Here is a 21,462-nt window from a genome sequence, read left to right on the forward strand (position 1 = left end):
AGGTATCTGCTATATAGGTATAGCTACCTGACATGGGAATACGTATACAATACAAAAGTGATGTGATTCTTTCTCTGGTTAGTTTTGCTTATAGTGGTCTTTTAAAGGTTGTTTTTTTTATTGATATTTTTTTATTAATTTTAGCTTTTAAAATTATATTGGTGAAGAATAAAACTTATTAATTAAATTTAAATTTAAAATTTTATAAGTTATGAGTTTTAGAGATTAAATCTAATTTAGAAGATTTGTATATTTTTACTTGTTTTTTTAAGATAATCTTTCTTTTATTTTATTTTTGTTATTTTTTTTATAATATGCCTATCATTATATTTTAATTTCATTTTTTTTATTTTTTAATCCTTGAATGATCCATGAAATTACAATTTTGTTTTTAATTTTATTCTTATCATTTTTTTTATTTTTCAAAATTGATTCTCATTTCTTATTGATGTTGTAATTTTATCTTATATTATTTAAATTATTAATTGGACCGATGACTTAGAAATTAGATTCTTTTTAACCTAACATTTTTTGTACACTGAAAAAAGCTATTGCTTAGCACGGACAACAAATCTAGTTGCATATACTAAAAGAGCTCTTTCTTTTATTTGTAGCATGATTATTGCTTACAATCTTATAGATCACTGTGGAATGAAGTAATGATTTTTTTTAATTTTTAATTTGATCATTGAACTTTTATTTTGTATAATTTATTTCTTATTTATTTCTTTTAAAATTTGATCATTGAACTTTTATTTTGTATGATTTATTTCTTTTGTATTTCTTTTAAGCTCAAATTAGCACTCAATTGTAGTTTTTTTTTTTTTTTTTAAGGAAGGGTTAAGTTGAAAAACACGATTGAAGTGAAAAAAACAAGTGAAATAGATGGCGGCTTTAAAACTTATCTTATAAGTTTATGTTTGTTCTTTATCTTTTTTGGTTCTTAGGTAACTAGTCCCTTAATTTTAAAAATTTAATTTTAATAATATATTTATTTTTCCTTATTTTTTAGTTCTTTTTTGTATGAGAAGAGAGATGAACTCGCTGGATTTTGGCATAGAAAAAGAAAGTTATCATTAACGATGATCCTAACCTACTAAAATGATTAATTTTTATGTCAAAAGATATCATATGATGAGATGAGTTTAAACTAAGTATTTTTCTCTCTCTTAAAAGTGCCTAAAAAAACTCCTGAGAGGTGTGTGATGCATAATTTCATCGTCTAGGAATTTCATGTATGGAAATATGATTAGAGGCTTAAAAGCTTTTGTAAGATTTCATTAATGAAGAAAACATAGGTGCAACTTGTTATACCAAAAAACAAAAATTGGTGAAACCTTGTATTTATAAAGGCTTTGGGTTATTTGAGAAATTTTAATGTGATAAATGATATCATGTTAAATATACAGTGAAAAAGAGAGAGAGAGAGAAATCTAGCCATGTAGACCTAGCTCAAATGACTAAGAGTCCTACTTGTTTAGGATAAGCTCAAATAGTTAGGAATTGTATTGCATTTTTGTGTATGTGTTATGCAGGATAGGAGGAGAAGAGAAAAAAAAATAAAGAAATGAAGTGACACAAAAGACAAGGAAAAAGAAAGAAAAGGAAAAAAACACGAAAGAAGAAAGAAAGAATGAGTTGTTGAGGTTACACCAAAGCTCCGATATTGACACCCCTAATACAAAAAAAAACCTCGATGAGACGAATACATAGATACCATAAAAAGACCACTAAAAATTATCATTATGAGTCACATGTATTACCCAAAGACGATAACGCAACCATTCATATAACACATGTAGTTTGGTAATTTAGATTAGCTCAAATGACTAACTCCCTCTCTTTTCACTCTTTTACTCCCTAACACACACACACTTTTTTCCTCTCTCTCATGCACCTTCCTCTACCTTCTTTTCTCTTTATATATATATATATATATATATATATATATATCTTCTATTTTATTTTTGCACTTTCTCCCTTTATCATACACATTCTCCCCTTTCCTATAACTTTTTCTCTTTCTTTTTCTCTCATTTTTTTCTTTTCATACCAACACACATCTTTATACATTTTTCATTTCATTATTGACATACAAACTCTCTTTACATACACAAAAACTTTTTATTCAAGCATGCACCATCAATAATGTTGCTCATTACTCACACTTTCACTAATGATGTGCATGATATAGTAAACAACAATATTTTTAGGAAAATGTTGCAACCAATATAGTCAATGAAAAGACAAACACAACATCTAATGAATTAAATTTCTATAAATATATTCCTTTTTAATGAGATAAACTTGCTGTATAAATACACTCAATCACTATGTAAATAGAGGCAAGTCATACCAAGCCATACACAAGCCATATATATATGCATTTTCTATAACTTCATCTTATTTTTCTCTTTCTATCCTTATTCTCACCTCCTACATTCATCAACTTAAGTAGTAGGGATTTCCTATTCCAATATAGAACTATTCTATTTCAATATAGAACTATTGGTTTAGGAACAATCGAGGTGAGAGATAAATGTTTAATTTCAATTACTCTACGATCTATTATTAGTAGTGGAAAACCATAAAATCTTTTTAAGTTATTTTTATGACTTCATTACTTGTGAAGATTATACGTTAATTAAAAAAATTCTAAAAATAGTTGTTTAAATGAAAAAATATATTTTTTATAAGCAATATTGTTTTTTATATAAAACCTTAACACAATTAAAATAAACATTCACATCTTATTTGAGTAATTTAAATCAAGGAGAAAAAAATGCATTTGTTTAACCACAACCCTCATTCTTTATTTATGTTTAATCAGATGAGAATGATTCTTTTTCAGTTTTTTTTAATAAAAGAAATTAAATTAAATTAAATAAAGAAAAAAAATACTTTTAAAAAAATATTTTGATGCCGGACGGCAAATTGCGAGATTCTTAGTTATTGTTTTGAGGGCTGGGCTGCATTCCCTACATCAAGTCAAACCGAATCTTGGATAAATCTATAAAGCCCAAAGACAAAGTAAAAAGACTACGCAGCTGAAATGAAACTTCCCCTAGCCTCAGACAATGGCAGCTAGTAATTGGAGAAACCCATGTACTCGGTTGTGACGTTAGTTTCGTCCTGAAGAACCGGAACCGTGGGCACTAATAATAGGGCCATGAACCGACCGAGTCACTGACTGAACCCCCAAGCAAAACAAAGCAAAACCCCTAAAACTAAAATCCCAGCCTAGTCTTCCCCTCCCCCTTGCTGCCTGCTCTAAAAAACAGGGAAGGCACAAAAACTAGCTGTGTGTTTGCGCTTCTGTTTGCTTGTTTTTAAATCGATTGAAAGAAAAAGAGAAGAAGAACATAAATGGATGGAGAAGAGGACGGACCACCCAAGAGAGAACTGTACGCACTTCTCCAAGTGTCACCGGAAGCCACCGATGAAGATATCAGAAAGGCTTATCGACATTGGGCCCAAGTTTATCATCCTGACAAGTACCAAGATTTTCATGTAATTCAATTTTTTAGCTTTAAAGGAGTTACCCTAGCTCTGAAAACTCCTTAATTCGACTGTTTTTCTTGTTAAACAAGCTTAATTCAGTGTAAACTTTTGAACATTCTCTGACAATATGGATCACTCTTTAAAAATTGTATTCTGTTGGTTGTCCAAAATAATGAACAATAAGTTGCGATTTACTTGAAAGGAATTTGGTCTTTGATTTTGTTTTTTTTGGTGTGGGTTGGTTGAAAATGCTTGTTTTCAGATGCAGCAAATAGCCACTGAGAACTTTCAACGAATATGCCAAGCGTATGAAATATTATCGGATGAGTATAAAAGGCAAATATATGACATATATGGCATGGAAGGTATAAATTCTGGTTTGGAGCTTGGTCCGAAGCTGAATAAAGTTGAAGAGTTGAAGGCCGAACTTGAAAGGTTGAGAAAGAGGAAGGAAGAAGGGAAGATGTCAGCTCATTTTCGGCCTTCTGGCACAATACTCACCCATTTGTCCTTGCCACAGTTTCTGGATGGTGATGGCATTATGCGAGGGTATACATCACCCCCATCCCACCTTTTATATCTCTGTATAACCTTACCAGAAACTTTCAACGTATTTTTCCATGGAACTTAGGTCTTCTAGATGCATGTCATATGTATTTGAAAAGCTTAAGGCTTTATATGATACCGGAGTTGGAAAAGTTTTTGTGCTCTCTCACATGCATGCCCACCCAGTAAGCATGGGCAGTATTTTGCTTTTATTATCAAAATGATTTTTCATTTTATTATGATTATCACGATGGTCTACAGGTATGCTCATTACTGTTAAATTGTCTGTTTCTTGAACTTTACGATTTCATTTTGTTTCTAAATACTTTATCACAGTTCAGACAAGTGCTGTATCTTGTGCCTACTTTCTTTGTTGACTGATCCTTGGATTCTCTCTTCCAGAATGGCTATGTCTAGCGAAGTTCAATCTCAATTATCTAAGCGCACTGCTATTGCTATTGGTGGAAATTTGGAAGTTAATGAAAATTCTGGTGGTGGAGCTGCTTCTACAGTGCTCAGGCACCAGCTTTCTCCGGTTTCATCCATAGAATTCATAGCATCAGCTGGTTTACGAGCACTTATTGGTGTGCAAACAACACGGTAGGGAATTTGATTTTGGAACCTACATGATTACCTGGCACAATTACTGGCCTTTCTGTATCTTTTTTTTTTTCAATTGTGACTTTGCAGCAACCTATCTTTACACTCAACGGCTACAATTGCCATAGCAAAGTCTCTGAGGGATGGTTCAATTAATCTTTCCAATACCTGGACCCGCCAACTCTCTGAAACAGCAAATGCAAATGTAAATTACTTTTGTTCATTTATATCTTCTTTTCTTCTACTTTGCACCATCATCGTGATTCTATGATTTGGGTGTTCATTTCAAGCATTGAATCAAATTGGTCAATGGCTCTGATGCAATTTATCCCAAGATTTTCAAAGTAGCTAATTTTTTCTATCAGATAGTGGGTTTAACTTAGTCAAATAAAAAAATAAAATACATTCTAGTGTAATAAGAGACTTGAACTATCAATTAACAATTTGATTTAGTGGAATTATGGGTAGGGTCAAAAAGTAAATAACATAAAAGATTTAAATTTGTATATTTCACTTCTATTCTTATTCTAAAATCTTTGAATTTGTTTGGCACTTTCTACTTTTCAGATACAGCTTTTATTAGGTCCTGAGTCATCTATAGCACTTGGATGGCAAAAGAAGTATAAAAAAATGTCTGCTTCTGGAGAGCTGAAGGTACATCTAATTGCTTTTTCAAGCAAGACATCAATGCCAAAAATGTCCTCAAAACCTTGGGAAATAGTTGAGTGAGAAAAAGTAAATGATATTTGTGACTACAAGTTAAGTAGGGTTTTGTCATGATGTTCTGAAATTGCATGCTTTGATCATTTGTTTAAGGGTCTAGTTTATTGCTCAACATAGATTAGCCAAATGCTTAATCTTTGCTCTCTGCACACAAGTTTATTGTTTGGTTTCAATCAACTGTGAGAGAACATGAACTATTTATAAGTTTATCTAACTTGGAGTTGCCCAAGACCAACTGATTTGATATGAACTTTGCTTTTGTTCCATCTCCATTCTTTTAAATCTACTTTTCTATCGTGTTTCATTTTCTATCTATCTATCTTTAGCTATTTCATATTCCATGCATATTACCTTGCTACTGCTATTTTTGGAAACTCTCACTAATCTCATGCTCATCTCTTCCTTTTTTTCTTTTTTTTTTTTGTTTTGTATTGTGCATTTGCTTATTGACTGCAGATTGGCACAAGCTCTTTTGCTGCGTCAGCTCATTATACTCATCGCTTTTCTTCAAAATCTCATGGTCGTATTGCTGGCAGATTTGGAAGGTATATGCTCAAAATCTTAATAAAGGAGTATTCGTTGGCTGTAACTAATACTGTTTATATGATATCCGCCTCAGATTTTCTAGTTTTTCATATTCCCATTTGTACTGGTATATGTGTCTGGAAAGTTTTCAATTTTACAAGATATAGAATATGAATTTGACCATATATAAAAGATATGAACCCATGCTTTGAAATTTCTTATGTCCATAGCATTTAGATGAAACATGTTGAGTGGGAGCATGCATTTGAATGAGAGAGGAAAGTTCCATCATAGAAGTTATCACTCTCATGAGGTCTTAACCAAGAAGCAAAAAGATTGAGAGAGAAACGCTTGTAGTTCAGCGCTTCAGTACAGTTTATTAACAACCATTTCTGATGTGCATATTCTTTTATACTTATGTTAAGGAGTTTTTTGCATCACTAATAACAAATGAATGATGCTGTAGATTAGAAAGTCAAAACATTTGAGTCATAGTAATTTTTGCACTGATGGAGTGACAACATCATCTATAAAACTATTGAAAGATTTATTATCTGTCAGAAAACAGGAGTGATGCCTTCTGAGGCACAAGTGCACAACTTATATGTGACGCAAACAGTTAATTTCGACAATCAGGAGAAATCTAGGGCATCGGATAGCTAGAAGTTGACAATAGCTTTTAATATATTCATTTTTCTCTCATGTTATGTGTAAATGCTTCATAAAATACCTTGCATAAGAGTGAATCAATTGTTGTTGCAGCACCAATTTGGAGTTTGAAGTTGGTGGGGGAAGGAAATTATCTAATTTCAGCACAGTTCGAATGCTGTATACAATTGGAATTCAGGTATCCAAAAACAAGAGACCAAATTTAAGTATTGTTCTTTTATGTTATTTTGCCATTTTGCATGTAACATTCTGGTTCTTACGAAACCAGAATGAACCATAGAAGTAGTTCTGTGGAGATGTATACCAGTATATCATCCAGTTATGCCATCAAGTGTGGGGTCCAATGAGGGAGAGTTTGCACCTCAACATTCTCTCACAGAGCAGCTGCTCTCAAAACTCAAACCTCCACGTGTTACCTTGGCAGCATGGCTTATTTATTTTTATTTTTTGTGCTTTCTTGGATTCTACTAGGAGAAAATAAAGAAGACACAACTTTTCTGCTAATTAATTTTTATGTAAATTATGTTACATGAACTGATGTCTAAAAGGCATTGTAATAGCAGAGTGTGGATAAATCATTTGCACTAATTTCTTCAATTTTATTTAGCATGGATGCAATGACACATGGGACCTTTCGCTTAAACAGTGATAGGTTAAAATGGGAAAAAAAGAAAAACAATATAAATGTTCTTCTGTAAATTTAAAAGGCAAAGGCATTCATTTTATAACCTTCTCTTAGATGCTCAATGAATGCACCACCTACTTAGATTCTTTTCCTCTCTGTTGGCAGGGAATCTTTTGGAAATTTGAATTGCACCGAGGAGGACAAAAGTTGATTATTCCTGTAAGCAAAACTTATTCTTTCTGCTGTTCATTTTGACAGGTCATGTTTGGATGACATTGTACTCTACTAATTTTTGTGTCAAGTGTGAATGCTAATTTTTCCTACTCATAGAATAATGGAAAATGTGTTAAATTAAGATAAAAGTATAATGATATTTTTACTTCCTTTTAATTAGGGAAAATAAATCAATTAAACCTAACATAGTTGTAAAAACATTATAATATAGGCAAAATATATCGATCAGACCTTACATAACATTATGAATGTATTCATTGTTTTTTAATACACATGGAAAATCACATCTCTTTACATATTCAATTTCCAGTGAGAAACAATTTACACGCCTCAAAAATTTCAAAATGTATTTCTAATCAGTAGATGGGTAGCATGCAAATAAAATCAGTCTCTGTTTCATATTTCTCAACAAAAAAATTGTTTCTTTTCACACTGTTTTGCATTACTTTGGCAAAGTATGAAAAGTATCTAATGGATGGAGAAGACCTCTGTTACAATATATGTCACCGTAGCTTGGTTCTATTTACTTGCAAGAAAGCAAGCAGAACTAATTCCATTGGTAACTTGGTACATCTGTGTTTATTGCCTGTCTGCTTCTTTTTTTTTATTTTTATTATTATTATCATCGTGCTGCTGATTGTCTTGTGCAGATATTGCTTTGTGTTTATTGCCTGTCTGCTTCTTTTTTCTTTTTTCTTTTATTATTATTATTATCATCGTGCTGCTGATTGTCTTGTGCAGATATTGCTTTCCAGGCATTTGAATCCAGTGTTTGCAACTGGAGCATTTGTAATCCCAACATCTCTTTACTTCTTACTCAAGGTTATTACTGATGCCACTCTTATGTTTTCACTTGCATGCTAAACAATTAATCACCCTATGCTTCTTTAGGTTTAGTTTCATGTTGATAAGGTGAAGCAGCTGTAAATTATGAGAAGGCAACCAGAAATAACATAAACATTGTCTTTATTCTTAGTGTCCAATAAAGCTATACATTATACAATCAACTGACTGCCAGGTGACTAAAGGGCCAGAGAACCTAGATTAAATCCTGTACCAGGAAGGGCTCACTGTACTCTGGTATATAGTAAAACATCTGACATAAATCTTACTTTCACAAATCTAAACTTTTAATGGTTTTCGAGCTGGAGTGACAACTGATTGCACTTCATAAGTTGATTAAATTGTGCAACCACAATGGCCAAAAGAATTTTTTTTTTTTGACTACTGAAATCTCATCTGTTTATTATCTGCTTAACCATGTATCCTTATGATGGCAGAAATTCGTAGTCAAACCTTATTACCTTCAAAGGGAAAAGCAAAAGACTTTAGAGAATGAAGAGAGAAATTCTGCCCAGGTATGGATGCCAAGGTTGCCCAAGGAAGCTTGGTTTATGCCTGCTTTTTGTTATGGGAACTCTATAACATGTCAATGCCCGATCATAATTATTCAATTTTAAAAATGCCCAAACCTTGATTGCATGCTTTTGAGTCACAATTATATTAGTTTAATGGAGATGATTTCCTTAATTTTTATTGGTCACTTTACTGCAAGGACCTTTAGAGGAGGTTCTTAAGATATTCAATGGGATTAGAGTGCTTTCTTCTCTTGGTTGTCATTCTCTCTTGAGTAGGCTTCCTTCTTGTTGTAATTGTGCTACTACTAGTAAAATTTCTTCTTTACATGAAAAGGATTTTCCCCTTATTTGCAAATACAGAGCATTTTTAGCATCTGTACTTCCTGCAATGTCACATGTATTTTGGACAGAAGTTGGTACCTTTTCATGCTTTGTTTTTTTTTTTTTTTTATGGTTTTCTACATGCTTCATTATTTAGCTTCATTAATTGATTTTGAAGATTGTTTCTGGATCATTGTTTAGGTTCAAGAGGCAAGAGCTGCAGCAGAAAAGGCACAACAATTATTAAAAATTGTGGCCAATAGGAAAATAAGTAGGCATTTAGAAACAAATGAACTTGTAATTACTAAAGCTGTGTATGGAAGCAGTAAAGCTTTGAAGAAAGCAGATGAATCAAGAGAAGTAAACAAAGAATCAGCTTCAGAAGTCTTTGATGTTACAATACCTCTTAATTTCCTAATTAACGATTCTGGCCAACTGAAGGTATTTTTCTTTTAAATCATGTTCTTATCAAATATACATTGAAATGTGGTTCTATCAATGGATGTGAAAAAATAACACACGTGTATGTGTGTGTGTGTTAAGAGAGCTAGTTGCATGATCAACAAACTTTATATTTTAATTCAAACATGAGTGTAGTGGCTAAATGTTTTAGTTTGAGGTTGACTGCTTGATGTGCTATTTGAGTGCACGTTTGCTGGATTTTGTAATCTACCTTGAAGAAGAATACATGTGCATAAAATAATGCTGTAAATGCAGGATATTCAGTCTTGAGATGTTCGCAGCTTTCATCTCTACATTCAGGTGATTGAGGGGATAATGCTGTGGATGTGCATCTGAAGTGTTTTAATGGTCATCCTTGTGTGATGGTACCATGTTTTCCATCTATCATGTTTGATTAATTGCTTTTGCATAGTCATAATTGTCCAAACGAATCTACAGCCCGTCACGCCTTTGCCTAAAGTATTATACCTTGAGTCATAATTGACGTCCTGTTACAGCTCCTCATGGTGGTTAGAGGGGCTGTTGGAACTTCTCTCTTTCAAAACTTCAGTAATTTATTGATGTTATATACCGGATAAATTCTCTAGTCCTGTTGTATGCTTTCTGGTTGCTTTTGATAGTAGACTTTTTTGTCAGAGGTTTTAACTTACTTAGCGTTCATGGCACTTGTATTCCTTATTCCATGTTTTTTTTCCATTTGTGCTTATTCTGGTGTCGAAAATGCTGGTGCAGCTTCATGAAGGTGTAAGGAAGTCAGGAATCATGGGCTTCTGTGATCCTTGCCCTGGTGAACCTAAGCTGTTGCATGTGGAATTCACTTACGGTGGCAAAAGATTTGAGGTACTGCAATTCTATTTTGCTGTTATGATGAAGGTCCCTTGACGAATGCTACCCTTTTAACTTGACAATTTTCTTTTTAACAGGTGGAGGTTGATGATCATGCAGCGTTGTTGATACCCCAAGAATCCCATGGAGTCTGAATGCCTCTCACAGCGGTGTAATCTAGAACCAGCTATTTCTCACAATTTTGCTTCTTCACATGCCTTTTGAACTTACATTTAAAGCGTCCATTTAATAAAACAAATGAAGGATTAAAAGCTTTCATAATCGTTAAAAAAGGTTGTTAATGATAACTAAACATCAAGTTTTAAGTTTTAAGAGATTTTAACTAGGCCTTTACTGACTTGGGTTTTAAATTGAAGTGGATTGGACACCTGATATCATTTATTTAAAATCTAATTTGATTTATCTAGTTTAAACCTGATTGAGAAAAAATAATTTCAAGATTCAAGATTGTGTTGTTTTAAGCTTTCTTTTACATGTTGAGATGATGATATTTTTGATTGACTTAGATTAATTTAGATGAGTTTAATAATTTATTTTTTTGGATTTTTTTAATGTAACTATACAACAATAAAATTGAAAGCTACTGAATAAAATTGTAGAAAAGAAAACCATCATGGAGGGTTATAAAAAAAGAGTGCTAAAGCTATAGACAATCTACAAATACAAAAGATTGAACAATATTTAATAAAAAAAAATAGTGATTAAATCTTATTTTTTTTAAAATAAAACATAATGAATGATAGTTAAAAAAAGCTCTCGATAATATAATTAAAAAAACTATGATTTCAGAAAGGAAAAAAGAAATCAAAATAGGTTAGGTACATTTTAGCCCGTGCACCTAGTCTAATAAAAAAAAGACCTGGCCTGCATGTCATTAAAAAGTGTGATACATTGCTTGCCATTACTTAGACGTTGTTATATTTTATTCTAAAAAATTTAATTTTCAAATCAATTTTTATTTAAAATCATATTAAAAAACATTCTAGATACCTTAAAAAAATCATTTATGATCTTAAACAACTTAAAAATCAATCAAAAGTCAAATTCAACTTAAATTAACAAAACTTTCCAAGACTAAATTTACTCTCTCAAGCAAGAGTAATGATAAAAAATACCAAAATAAAACTTTGCTTATTAGTTAACATCAATAATGATATTTTTTGAGGAATAAATGTCAACAATGTTCTGCCCTGTTTTTTATTATTTAAATACTTTAATATAATTTATTTTATATCTAATATTTACTTATTTGTTACTCTTAATTAGAATAATTTATAGCAGAATTAAAATATAATATTTTTTATATAAGATAATTTAGTAATCTCAAATTTAAAAATTACTTATACAACTGTTACATAAACCTTTAATAAATACACATAACTTTTCTATATAAAATTTTTATATAGATCAATTTAGTGTACATTTCATTTAATAAGCATCTACATATTAGTTTTAAGTATCCTTCATACCTTAACTCATAACAACAACTTCTTTCTTTCATAAAGAAAAGAAATTAATATATATTAATTTTAATAACTCTAATTAATATACAATCTTAACTTAACATTGATCAAGTACATTTATAAACAATACTTTAATGCAATAAAAATTATATATTTATATTAATTTTATATTAATTTTATAATTTTTTTATAAAATATTTTTGTCTCAATAACTTTACTTTAACTCTAGATTAATTAAATAAATATTTGATGGATATTAAAAAAAATCTTTATTAAAAATTAAATATATTTACATAAACAAAATTAATATCAAAGTTAATATCACACACGAATAATTAATTAACTTCAAAACATATACGCTAAGATTGCCAATGTCTTTCATGCAGCCAATATGGTCTCCAACTTGAAGTTAATTTGTTCATATATCTTCTTTCCATGCCTTTCTAAAGCCTTTATTTTATTGTTTCCACTATTATTGATTGTTTTTTAAACACTAGCAGCCTTTCTTTTACCTTGGAAAGCTGATCTGATACCCATTCTTGAGAATCTTTCTTAACAAATAGTGAGTTTAGAAAAAAATGAATGGAAAAGCAGAAGAAATTGAGAGATAGATAGAGATAGAGATAGAACCATCAACTTTAACTACCAAAAAGGATCAATCTTATTGCTCGGATTCTATAATTCCCATTAATTATTATTTATACAATGAACTAATCTTCTAACTATTTATTGATCGATTCAACTAATTAATCTTCACATGCTAAAGCTGCTGATTAACACATGCAAACTATGCTAACAATGTCCGATTGTGTTTTCTATCATATTTATCATATTATGCTGCTAAATTTCTTTATCAACCCTAGGGTGCACTTAACACAACAACCTGGCTTGGCTTATGGAGGTATCCATGAGTGAGACACAAACTTCAAAAGAAAAATAAAATTAGGATTAAGTACTATCACATTAGATGCAAAGTTTTGGCCTCGAAAGAAAATCGAGAAAATCAGTCCTACTTCAATTATTTAAGTGCCTTAATAGAGGATTGAGGAAAATCTTGTGGTTTGAATGGGTTGTAATGAGAACGTTTTATACCATTTAGTCTAATGATTTCAATCACAGGATAACAAGGCTACGTTTGTTTGGGGCCTCACATGGATTTCGAAGCAGAGAAACTATAGTGCTTCATGGTTTTCATTTAATATAAAGTTGCTTCTTTATCCTTATTTTAGTATATGATTCATTCATTTATGATTATTTAGACACTAATAAAAAATATTAATTAATAAAATTATGGATAATTATTGTTGGTAACAAATCTTGTCTATGTTTTTTTATTTTATCAGTTACTATGTTTATAATATAAATACCAATGAATTTATAAATGAAAAAGGTGTGTGAAACAAAAAAATTATTCATATTATTCTGTCAATAATTCTACTAATAAATATATTATATCACCGGCAAAAAAAACCGTTGATAATTTATATATTATTAGTGATAAAATCTATAATTGTTTTTGAACTTTCAGAATTTTTCAAGGAAATCTACGTCATTGATGATTCCATCAATAACGAGTGTTATCCGAACTTTTCTGATAGACTTATAACTGATCAGCATGGCTCGGTTCCGTAAGAAGTTTAGATTAATTAGTGGGACAATAATAATAATAATAATAATAATAATAATAATAGTGAATAGTGGCAATAATAATAATAATAATAATAGTGAATAGTGGCAAGGGTGTCTCTAACACAAGTTCTGAAAAAAAGGTTGTCGATTATTTTGGGTGAACCCAACAGAAATCGTGTTTCAGTTTCAAGCAACTTGGAGTTTAGAAACATTCTTTGTGCTCCAAAATATGGAGAAAGTGGTTGAATCATTCCAAAAATAAATTAAAATGTTGTGTCATTCCAAAGCTTAGATCAAGCACTTATAAGATGGATACGGTTACTCCTGAAATGAAAAGAAAAAATCTATCACATGACATTGAAATTTGTGTTCTTGGCATTGAAGGCATACATCAAGTTAATTAATGACAATACTTCGGAGAAGTAGAATTAAACATTATCGTCTCTAGTTGCAAGGGATGCTTTCATAGTGTGCAGAGAAATTCCCAGATAAATTTGGCATAATTATTAGAACATTATTTTATAAAATAAACCCTGCAACTGCAGTACCATAACCTTAAAAAAAAGAAAAGACATGTACTTGTCCAACGAGCAGTACTGAGCATGTGATGTTTTCCCAACCATGCCATCTGCCAAAAACTCAAGCCTGATATAATTATTACATGCCATTGTAATTCCTATCCCCCTTTCAGAGGGTAAACCCGGATTAACTGTAACCTCATCGTGGATTTCAATGTTGAAATCCGCGCCTTGAGCTCTGATTTCTGTTGTAGAAATATCGTTGATACCGCCATCGATTCAAGATTAAACACCGGCTAGAAATGAGGTTGTAACTAGAAAACACCAAGAGTCCCAAAAGGAGCAACAAAAGAATTCCCTGAGCACACTGCTCAGCAGCCTTACTATAGTTAGCAGTGAACTTTCTTTCGGATTCCCTTTTAAAGGTAGTTTTGGAGGAGGCTTTTTATGATTTGTAGTGGCTATATTTTTCCTACTCCCTAGAAAAGGTGTTTCGAATTCCATGGCTTAATGCAGCAGGGAATATGGAAACAGATGCTGTCATATTTATTGAAACAACTAATCATCAACAATAGATCTACAAACGATCCTCCAACTAGAAAGGTAACCTTTTGATGTGATGTTATATGTGGATCGTGAACTCAGTTTGCAAAGGCAATTTTATTCATTTCCTTGCTCTCTTTGTGAACCCTGATCATTGATTCCATTGTACTATAAATTTCTCTTAAGTGCCTGCAATTCTGCGTTGCCTGAAATATAATTATTATTGATGGGTGAATCAAGGTCTTATGAGTAAGACAGCAATATATGTGTAAAATTAAAAGCAAATTAAAGCCAAACCCTACAACTTGGAAATATTTTTTTGCTCAAACAGGCCTGAACTTCTGTTGTAATGTCATTAAAAACGTTCTTTAAGCAAAAAAGTCTTTTTGTAAATCAACACCCCCGTGCATCTCTATGAAAACGCTGAACAGTGCGTACAAACAGTTAAACACTTCATGCTCTCCTCTTTTGGTTATGGTACAATGATACGAGTAAGGGGTGAACCTATGGCGTTCCAAGTTATATAATAGATGAATACTTTTGATTAAATCACAAGCATTAGATTTGTTGTATACTTCGAATATATTGGATAAGAAATAGACACCATTTAGATTTATTCTTTCTTAATGCATTCTTTTCATCCAGTTTTCTCTAAGATGAATTTGAGTTCTCGTAAATTTTCTTCGGATGGTAAGAGTACTAAAAAGGGACTCAAGAACACTCGTTTTCTATTTCTTTCTTGGATAATACTGACTGGTGGGGAGTTCAAGTATGCAACAATTTGTCATATGCAGAATCATAGGCAAGAATTGCAAGTTTACTTCAAATAATTGTAACTAAAAAGAAACAAAAAGAAGGATTTATAACTGGAATTACATCTTAATCAAATTCAACCGCGGCATTCATTCCATAAAAAAAAAAAAAAAACTGGAGTAGACATTATCAAGGGAAGCTACACTTATTGGCGGTAAACAGACAAGCACTGAAACAAAGCAAAGCAAGTAGCTGTTACACTTACATCACACGATTCTTAATAGAAAATCAAAGTACTTCACACCATGAAAAATCACACACTAAGCAAACCATGCATGATGGAATAAAAATACTTTTAGGGGCACTGGAAACCCTTGGGGACCTTCTTTCCACAGACATTGAGAAGCAAGCTTAGAGATACTGGGATATTAAGGTTGATGCCCAAGATGTTAGCTTTGATGGCAGTGCAAAGGCAAACAGCAGCCTCGAGATCAAGAAGGCCTTGAATGACACTACAGCAAGGTTGTACTGGGGGAGTGCCAACGGTGACATTAAGCAATGAACCGAGCAAACCAGCACATACACCTAATTTAAGTGCATCCTTTGGGCACTTTCCACCGGAAGGGCTTGGTGTTGGTGTTGGTTTGGGTTTAGGAGGAGGGGGGCAACTGCTACTCTTGGCGGTGACTAGGGAGAAGAAGAGAAGGTTGACTGCAAGAAAGAGAGCAAGTGATGTCGTGCTTTTGGAAGCCATAGAAAAGAGCAGTATTTCTAGTGAATTATAGTAGTTGAAACTATAGAAGAGAGCTGTTTCGGTGATGGAGAGATGCTGTAAGGGATGGGTTTTTATAGCGTTCAAGGAGCTAGATCCAGTCGGCTAATCAGAATTGAGGGAAAATAATTAATAGAATAAGTTCGTTTAGCCACGTGTACTCTTGGAATTTATAGCTGGCAGCAATATTTGGCAAACGTTTGGATGCTTGTGTGGTAGGGGTTATTTGGCAAATTGCCATGTTCCTTGGTCCTAGCATCATTACCATGGTATCTGTCTAGTCAGCAATAAGATTTTAACCCTGTACCGTACTAGTTCCAGTTATCCTGGGCGTCCCCAGAATCAAGATGTTATGGTTGCTTGAACGTCTCACGAGGAAACAAATTTGAGAATCCACCTTGACTTGACCACATGTTCTTCTATGTAAAACTGATTGTTAAATGTGCGCATGCATGCATACCGGCTATGATGGAGGAAAGAACTTGCTGAGACAACACATAACCAGTAACCAGTAATGTAAAGACTGCCTTTTCTTCTACCTTCCTTTTCATGAATGGTAATCCATATGTCTTTCAGCTCCCTTCTAAAGTACAGGCCAGATCCTACTGCTGAGGTCGAGCTGGTTTTTTTTTTTTTTAATTGTACCCGACTGTCACCCTTCAATATTCATCTTGGCTGTTAACTGTACAATTTAATCCTTTACTCTTAATGAACTTGATGCACATATGCGTCCATGAATAATTAGCTTTGCTAAATCGTTTCCATCTTAATTTTCCCGGAAATTAAACGTCCATTCCAGCCAAATCATGCATACAATTTCAAAATTACAGAAGTGTAGAAGATCAAGACATAACGAAGTAAATATTAAAGAATTAATTTAATTTTAAATTTTAAATTATGAGTTTAAAATTTAAATACATTCATATTATCTTATGTTTGATTTTTATCAAATGAATAATGATGATAAAATTTAAATATTTGATCACTTGGTTATCAAGTATATATACCATATTGAAGAATTAAATTAACCCAAAACTTTAAATTATTAAGTAAAATTTTAAAATATAATTTATATTATTTTTTAACTATAAATAACAGACCAACCAAAGACATTAAATAATAGAGCAAATGGCGAGGATATAATTTTTTAAGGATTTTTTAACAACTTCAGTGTAAAACAAAGAGGTATGTTGTTTTTGGCCTGTTAATTATTGTTGAATATGCACCACAGTTTAGTAACGAATACGCTTCCATGTTGGCTTATTCGATCTTGTGAAGTTTACTTGGTCGACGTGAGTGTCACGGGCAACCCTAAAACCAACAACATGGGCTCCACTGCGGTTCTTGATGGAATTATGCAAGCTATCAGCAGAATACATACCAAATGAAACCGTTGTCATGATTTGTTAATTTTCTCTCCATTCACACTGTGGAGCCAGCTTTAGCTCCAATAGCAGCTGATTTGTTCATTAATTACTATTGTTTAACCAAGTCAGCACATCCAATCTTGGAACCATTACATTATTTGATTTTAATTATTGCTTTAATCATAAATCACAGATCAGTATTTGATTCCGATTGCTGTTGTTTTGTTCTTGTGAAGATGAATGCGTCATATGATGCATGTTTAGAAATTCGAAGCTGGTGTGTGTGTGTGTGTATTGCAAGTTTACATCGGCGCTTTCCTGTGGGATAAAAATCATGCATGGTCCCTCTATTTTGCACATTTTATTTAATCAAACTCTATTTTGAATTGGATCAAATTTATTCCTCTAATTCATTAAAGTCATTAATTTGAGACTTCTCAGCCAATTACATCATAGCAAGCGGTTTTCATCTAGCTATATAACTAGTATCGGATTGTGGGATCGATGAAGGGGCTCAGATCACCTTAGATTGGAAGTAAAGGAGTTGATTTGATCCAATTTAATGTAGAGTGACCATGAATTGTCTTAGACAGAGAAGTCGACAGCAATTTGTCATGTGTAGCAGCAGCAAGTTGATGGCCTCCGAAGGACAATAATTCTAACTTCTTAGATTGATTCCTGACATCGGCTGCAGAAGATTAATACAAAGGTACCAGAACATGTCTTTCGTGATTCGATCTACAACATTGAGAAACCCCTAGATTTCGTTCATTTTGCGGTATTTGGTTATTAGAGAAGAAGCTTAAAGGTTAAAAAGGTTACCGTCTTTGGAAGTCCAGTCTCTTACAGTATAGGATAGTATATATTTTATATTTAGGAAAGGTTTATTATTTTTATATTGTAATTTCTATATTAACTACTGTACATTGTTATATATATATATATATATATATATATATGGATAACTAATAGGTTAAGCTTGTTATTATTCTCAACTTGGTATCAAAATCTTGATACTTTAAAATTCCTTTTTCTTTCCTATAATGAACTTTTATTTTTTGCCACCGATGCAAACTTCATCCTCCTAATTTGTTTTGAAGGCCTTTCTTGCTCATGTCATGCCTCTACAAAACTTGTTGCTATTGGCTGAAATCTTGCCACCATGAATGTTTTAAATTTTCAAACTTTCTCTATTGTTGTGCATCTTGCTTTTGTGGATGCTATTATTCCACTTTTCAATACTTATCAAGTTATTTCTTTGAAACTTATAAATATAAATTATTTATATTGACAAATGTAGATGAAGTTATATCTCCTTGGACAAGCTGTTTTTTTTTTTTTTGTTGATTGCTCCTTGTCATGTCCTTCTCCTCATATGGTTGCTACTAATGACATTTCTCTTCAGGTTAATCATTCTTTTCTTCATCTGAAACAACAAGACCACTTTATTCTAAGTACATTACTTTCTTCTCTTTCAATGGATGTTCTTCATCTTATTGCTAATTGTCAAATCTCAAACTCTGTTTGGCATACTTTTGAGCCAACTCTTGCTTCTTCATCTAATGCTCATATTATGTAACTTCATGATTCAAGATATTTGACAAGGTAATGATTTGGTCATTATGTTTATACACAACGCAAATGCATTATTTAATGAATTAGTTGCTGTTGTCCAGTTAGTTTCATTACAAGAGTTTAGTTTGTATATGTTTCATAGTCTTTGGGGTGAGTTCAAAGAATAGATAACAAGCCTCGTGACTAAGGCATAACCTTTTTCATATGCAAATCTTCATAGTCACTTCCTAACTCATGAGTTTCTTTATAAGACCTCCCTTCAATCCATAGGTGCTGTTGTCATCAATATTCCTTTACTGTCCACACCAAACCAACTCCCCTCAACTCTTGTTCCCTAACGTCAGCCTTTTGGTTCTTTTGATAAAGACAAGGGATGCTTTCAATGAGGGTGGTGTCCCATTACTGGCAACAATAAAGGACATAGGTTTGTTTCTCGGTTGATTTTCACAGCTTCAATAGGTCTTTCAACAATGATTGGAGGTAAGGAAATTAGCAGCAAAACATGAGGCATCATGGCTTTTCAATGTGGTCTAATGTTTGGTGCCAGTTATGTCAAGTCTTCATAAACAATAGTATAGTGCAAATCTTGTGCTAAGAAATATTTCTTCAATATGTTATATCAATTGATTTCCTGACACTGGTGCTAATCAATATGTCACATTTGATGTTGCAAATCTGACGAAGTTTGAATTATATCTCGGTAATGATCACTTGCATAATGGTGATGGTAAGAGATTTTCCATATCTAAAATCGGTCATACTAAGTTATATACACTACATCGTACCTTCACTTTGTCTAATTTTTTTCATGTCTTATATATTAAAAAACCTTTGCTTTTTGTTCATAAATTTTATCTTGATAATAATATTTATTTTTAATTTCACCTATTTTTGTTTTATATCAAGGATCTCAATAGCAAGGCACTGCTCCTTTCTAGTTAGAGTAAAGATGGTCTCTATGTTTTGTTCGAGTCTTTTTCTATGTCAATTCCTCAAGCTTATCGGTTTCCTTGCGTATCTACTTTTGTTGATCTAGGCATCATCAATTGAGTCATCCTACTTCCCATATTTTTAATTTATTAGTCTAAAAAAATAAGATTGCTTGTAGCTCTAAACATCTCAATTTTCAACGTCAAGCTTGTCCATTAGAAAAATTATTGTGTCCATCTTTAGGACCTACAGGTCACAAAACTTCTAATCCACTTGAATTAATTTTTAGTGATGTTTGGGGTCCTACTCCTATTTTTTTATCTGATAGTTTTTACTATTTTGTTATTTTTTATACATATACAAAATATATATGGTATTATGCTTTTGTTGTGAAGTCTTATGTTTTCTCTGTTTTTCAAACTCTCATTGAGTGTCAATTTTCACTAAAACTTAAATCTATTCAAACTAATTAGAGTGGTGAATACCACAAGTTATCCACTTTCTTTCATATTATTGGTATTCATTAATGTTTGATTTTTCCTCATACTTATGAATAAAATGGAACAGTTTAACATCGTTATAGACATATTGTAGGAACTAGTCTTACATTTTTAGGATAATGTAAAGCACTATTAAGATTTTGAAATTACGCTTTTGAAACCTTAGTTTATCATATCAATTGAATGTCTGATCTTATCCTAAACAATAGATTTTATTTTGATTGTCTTTTTCAACGGTCTCCTGATTATTATTTTAAATGGATATTCAGATTCGTTTTATTTCTTCTAAGGATTAGCTTGCAGATGTTCTCACAAAACCTCTCTTCACTTCCTCTTTTACTATTCTTTGGTTCAAACTTTAGGTAGAATCTTCACTCTTTGTTTAAGAAGGCATACTATAGTAGAGGCTTGTATATATTTAGAAAAGGTTTATTATTCTTATGTTGTAATCTCTATATTAATTATTGTACATTACCCTATATTTATACTAATTAATAGGTTAAACCTCTTATCATTCTCAATTAAAACCTACACACAGCTCGCAGCTACTCTGAGGGTTTTAAATACACAGCTCGCAGCTACTCTGAGGGTTTTTTTTTAAAAAAGATTTATTGAATTTTATGCAATTAAAATAAATATTTTAAAGAAATCTAATGATTATAAAGAAAAAAAGAATATTTTAGTCAAAATATCCATTTCTTATTCTTGCATTTATTTTTTTATTTTGAAAAACAATCATTTTTATTATCAACATAAGTTTTTGAATAAAAACTTAAGATAATTAGATAATTAAGATAAATTACTTTATATATATATATATATATATATATATATATATTCCTTTAATCAAAACTCTCATTCCATGTATTTCTTTCTTTTTTATTAGAAGTATAATTCTAAATAAAAAAAATATCATACTATGAAAAGAAAGCTTCAATTAATTAAAAAAAACATGCCTTTATAATTTTTACGTGATTATATAAAAAATAATTATTTAAAAAG

At 31.7% G+C, this 21,462-nt stretch overlaps 2 protein-coding genes across 2 annotated transcripts; one reads left to right on the forward strand and one right to left on the reverse strand.

The window, feature by feature from the left end:
• The first annotated feature begins 3,099 nt into the window (after window positions 1-3,099).
• On the forward strand, window positions 3,100-10,692 carry LOC105108756 (chaperone protein dnaJ 13-like). The gene is made up of 13 exons (XM_011003195.1): window positions 3,100-3,510; window positions 3,764-4,050; window positions 4,450-4,647; window positions 4,738-4,852; window positions 5,215-5,301; window positions 5,827-5,915; window positions 6,658-6,742; window positions 7,355-7,408; window positions 8,165-8,245; window positions 8,704-8,781; window positions 9,304-9,543; window positions 10,297-10,404; window positions 10,488-10,692. Exons 1-13 carry the CDS (start codon window positions 3,367-3,369, stop codon window positions 10,542-10,544), a joined length of 1,623 nt encoding a protein of 540 aa, XP_011001497.1. The 5' UTR covers window positions 3,100-3,366; the 3' UTR covers window positions 10,545-10,692.
• Window positions 10,693-15,422: 4,730 nt separating this feature from the next.
• LOC105108757 (14 kDa proline-rich protein DC2.15-like) lies at window positions 15,423-16,151 on the reverse strand. The gene has a single exon (XM_011003196.1). The coding sequence runs from the start codon at window positions 16,068-16,070 to the stop codon at window positions 15,672-15,674; it is 399 nt and encodes a 132-aa protein (XP_011001498.1). The 5' UTR covers window positions 16,071-16,151; the 3' UTR covers window positions 15,423-15,671.
• Between the last annotated feature and the right edge of the window lie 5,311 nt (window positions 16,152-21,462).

The sequence above is a fragment of the Populus euphratica genome, unplaced genomic scaffold, assembly GCF_000495115.2.
Source record: "Populus euphratica unplaced genomic scaffold, PopEup_1.0 scaffold427.1, whole genome shotgun sequence".
Lineage (NCBI taxonomy): Eukaryota > Viridiplantae > Streptophyta > Magnoliopsida > Malpighiales > Salicaceae > Populus > Populus euphratica.